General features: G+C 42.3%; 1 protein-coding gene across 1 annotated transcript in view; it reads right to left on the bottom strand.

The window, feature by feature from the left end:
* Svep1 (sushi, von Willebrand factor type A, EGF and pentraxin domain containing 1) overlaps window positions 1-3,445 on the bottom strand; it is a 238,188-nt gene that overhangs the window by 62,160 nt on the left and 172,583 nt on the right. The window contains exon 37 of the mRNA XM_017803637.2: window positions 1,000-1,672. Coding sequence (XP_017659126.1) covers window positions 1,000-1,672 — 673 coding nt within the window. The remainder of the gene's footprint in view (window positions 1-999; window positions 1,673-3,445) is intronic.

Below are 3,445 nucleotides of genomic sequence, written 5' to 3'. Positions count from 1 at the left end.
CTCTCTCTCTCTCTCTCTCTCTCTCTCTCTCTCTCTCTCTCTTCTTTTGGTATATGTGGGTACGTGTGTGGAAACCCCAAAGATCAATCTTAGGTGTCATTTCTCAGGTGCTGCCCACCTTGTTTTGTTTTTGTTTTTTCTTGTTTTCAAAGTCTTTCACTGGTGCTGTCCAGGTAGGCTAGTCTGGCCAGCTAGAGAACCCCAAGGATCCACATAGGTTCTAGGAATCAAACTTAGGTCCTCATGCTTACACAGAAAACAATTTACCTACTGAGCTTTCTCTACAGCCCCTGTTCTTGTCTTGATTTACTTATTGAGAACATACTTTGGTGTGGAGGCAGTGCATACTTATGGCAGACTTACTAATTTAACCATCATGATGAGTTTACCTTTAGATCTATTAAAAGAGCAGTACAGGCCAGGCGTGGTGGTGCATGCCTTTAATCCCAGCACTCGGGAGGCAGAGACAGGCAGATCCCTGTGAGTTCGAGGCCAGCTTGGTCTCCATAGTGAATCCAGGACAGCTGGGGCTACACGGAGACCCTGTCTAGAAAAAACCAAAAACCAAAAAACAAACAAACAAAAAAAAGCAGTACAAAAACTGCATCTTAGTTGGTTTAACCCATATTTTTGTTTAAAAATTAGAACTAATAAATATCTCTAGGTACTATTTAGGTAATGATTTCTTAAAAGAAATTTCATGGCCATTTCATTAAATGGCTTATTCTAACTTCATATTTAAGGCTAAGATATTTCACAAAGGGCTTAGAATGCCTATAGACTACTATAATGCAGAAAAATTCTATATTGAAAAGATGCATAATCATCTTGATTCATTTTTATCCAATGCACACAACTTGTAGGTTTGAGCCACGTCTGCATTTCAACAGTTCATCTGCTCACTGGCTCACTGTGATGCTTCTAAGCACTGGGTTGGCTAGAATGGGTCGGCCCTGTAATTGATGGAAGTTCTGGACCATTTGCTGATTAGTCTCTTACCTCCAGAAAGCCATTCTCGACCTTAGGTGGGTCACTACAGGATACAGGGTGGCATGTGGGCATGGGGCTGCTCCACTGTCCTGTGGCCTCACAGGTGCTCCTCTTCTCCCCTTTGATATAGAACCCCTTGTGGCAGCTGTAGGCCACCATGGCCCCAAAGCTGTAGTTTGTTCCACTTGCATAGCCGTTCATGATGCTTGGGGGCTCTCCACACCGCACAGGGATGCACTGGATGGACATGGGAGAAGGGTTCCATTGCCCACCTCTCATGCATTCAATCTTTGCTGAGGTGTTCAGCACGAAACCTTCCATGCACTTGAAGCTCACTACTGAGCCTGCTGCAAATTTTGCTTTGCTCGCAGATTCCAAGATGCTATAGGAAACAGATGGCGGTTTTTCACAGAAATGAGCTATGCAGCGGGGCATGACCTGGCCTTCTGGAGGAACCCATTTGCCCTGGGCATTGCAGAGGAGCTGGGAATTGTCCGCCAGGCTGTAACCATCTGCACAGTAGTAGAACGCAGTGTCTCCGAACAGCCTGTGAGCAGTCTCTGGAGAAGCGTGGTCCACATTGGGGGGCTCATCACAGGAGACAGCCAGACACTGCTGGTTATTTCCACTCCACTTGCCATTGGCCAGGCATTCTATGGTGTCAGGACCAGCAAGGGTATAGCTGTGAGATTGAGAGGGAAAGGAACAGTAGTTCAGCATAGTATTTGAGAACAAGCATTTACATTTTCTTCTGTCTTTAATTTTATCTTTCCAACAATAACTTTGCTTCTATTCTTTGTTCTTTAAATAATATTTAGTATTTGAGTTTATTCGTCAAATGACTTTCAATGTTTGCCCAGGAAGGGAAATGAATTTATGAGTTTTGTTATTTAAGGAACTCTAATGATTGATACACATTTGTGTGTATGTATATATGTGCATATTCATATGTGTGCAGGTGTATGTGTGCACATACTTGTGGAGGACAGAGGTCACTCTCAAGTGTCATTTCTCAGGAGCCATTTACCTTGTTTTTAAAGACAGGCTCTTCTACTAGAACTGGGAGCTTGCTGAATAGGGTAGGCTGGCTTGCCAGTGAGCCCTAGGGATCTGCTTGTCTCTACCTCCCCAGCACAGGGTTTACAAGTATGTTGTGCCACCACACCCAGATTTTTATATGGGTGCTAGGGATCAAACTCAGATCCTTATGCTTGTGTGGAAAGCACTTTACTGACTGAGCCATCTCCCCAGTCCCTGAATGTTTTACATTTTAAAAATAAAAATGAGAAGTAAGGTATGATCCTATTCAACTTAACTCAGCATTAGGCCTCCATCTCTTGATGGCTTTAGTCTGTTGATTTTAGCACTCATATTTGAAATAAGCTCTAATGAACCATATTTAGTCTGGAGTAGCTCAAGAGTTATTCCCTTATATTCCATGAACTTTAAAACAATATTATAATACCAGTCTCCAGTGCCTCCCAAATCTTTACCCATGTGTTTAGAATTAAATGTTCTGCGTATGGTATGCTAGTCAGTTAGTATGAATAAATTTTACTTAATGATTCCAAGTCTTTAAGCATCAGGTATCTTCCCATATATGATGACAGATTCGTGATATTTAAAAGTCTTAAATTGCTCTCCAGTGCCATCTCAATGAGGCATAACAAACTATGAGGATATACAGCATTAGAGACCTTATATTAGAAGTATTCTTATTTTTCATTATCACTGTCTTAAGAGAAAGATGCCAGCATTGAAAGAGTATCTAACCAGATCAGTGTGTCATTGAAAACATTTTGTTTTAGATTTATGTACATGAGTGTTTTGCCTTCATGTGTGTATGTGTATCATGTGCATGCAGTGCCTCTAGAGGCCAGAAGAGGGCATTGGAGCCTTTCAGATTGGAGTTACAGGTGGTTGTGGGTGGGCTGCCATGTTGTTGGGGACCAATCTAGGTCCTTTGCAAGAGCAGTAAGTGCTCTTAACTGCTGAGCCATCTTTCCAGCCCCTGGTCTGTCATTCTGATACCTAATGATGAGTAAGGAGACTAAAGTAATTAGGTGTCTAATTGAATCCTGGTTAGACAAAGTGACTGGTTTATTTTACAGGTAACTGAATGGTGAATCAGATAGGCTCAGTACCTTGCCTAATGTCACTCAGCTGTTAGCAGAAGAGTTGTAACTCTTAGTTTGGCTACCAGACTCCAACACTTATTCCAACACTTACATCTTTTCCAATGCCTGGCCTACTGACTTAACCACCTCTGTGTAGGATGTGTTCTGTGTAGGATTCCATGTACTGAGGTTCCTGATGTTTTATAGCACAATTTGCAGCATCCACACAATTGAAATGTGTGTCATCATGCTCCCCGACCCCTTGATGTGGCTGGCATATTTCACTGGTTAAACTTCATACACAGAGGCTTAGAAAGCCCTGATTTACAGGAATCTGT

The sequence above is a fragment of the Nannospalax galili genome, unplaced genomic scaffold (assembly GCF_000622305.1).
Source record: "Nannospalax galili isolate Female #2095 unplaced genomic scaffold, S.galili_v1.0 scaffold666, whole genome shotgun sequence".
Classification (NCBI taxonomy): Eukaryota; Metazoa; Chordata; class Mammalia; order Rodentia; family Spalacidae; genus Nannospalax; species Nannospalax galili.
Note: the sequence above shows the minus strand (reverse complement) of the source record. Positions and strands in the feature narration are given on the sequence as shown.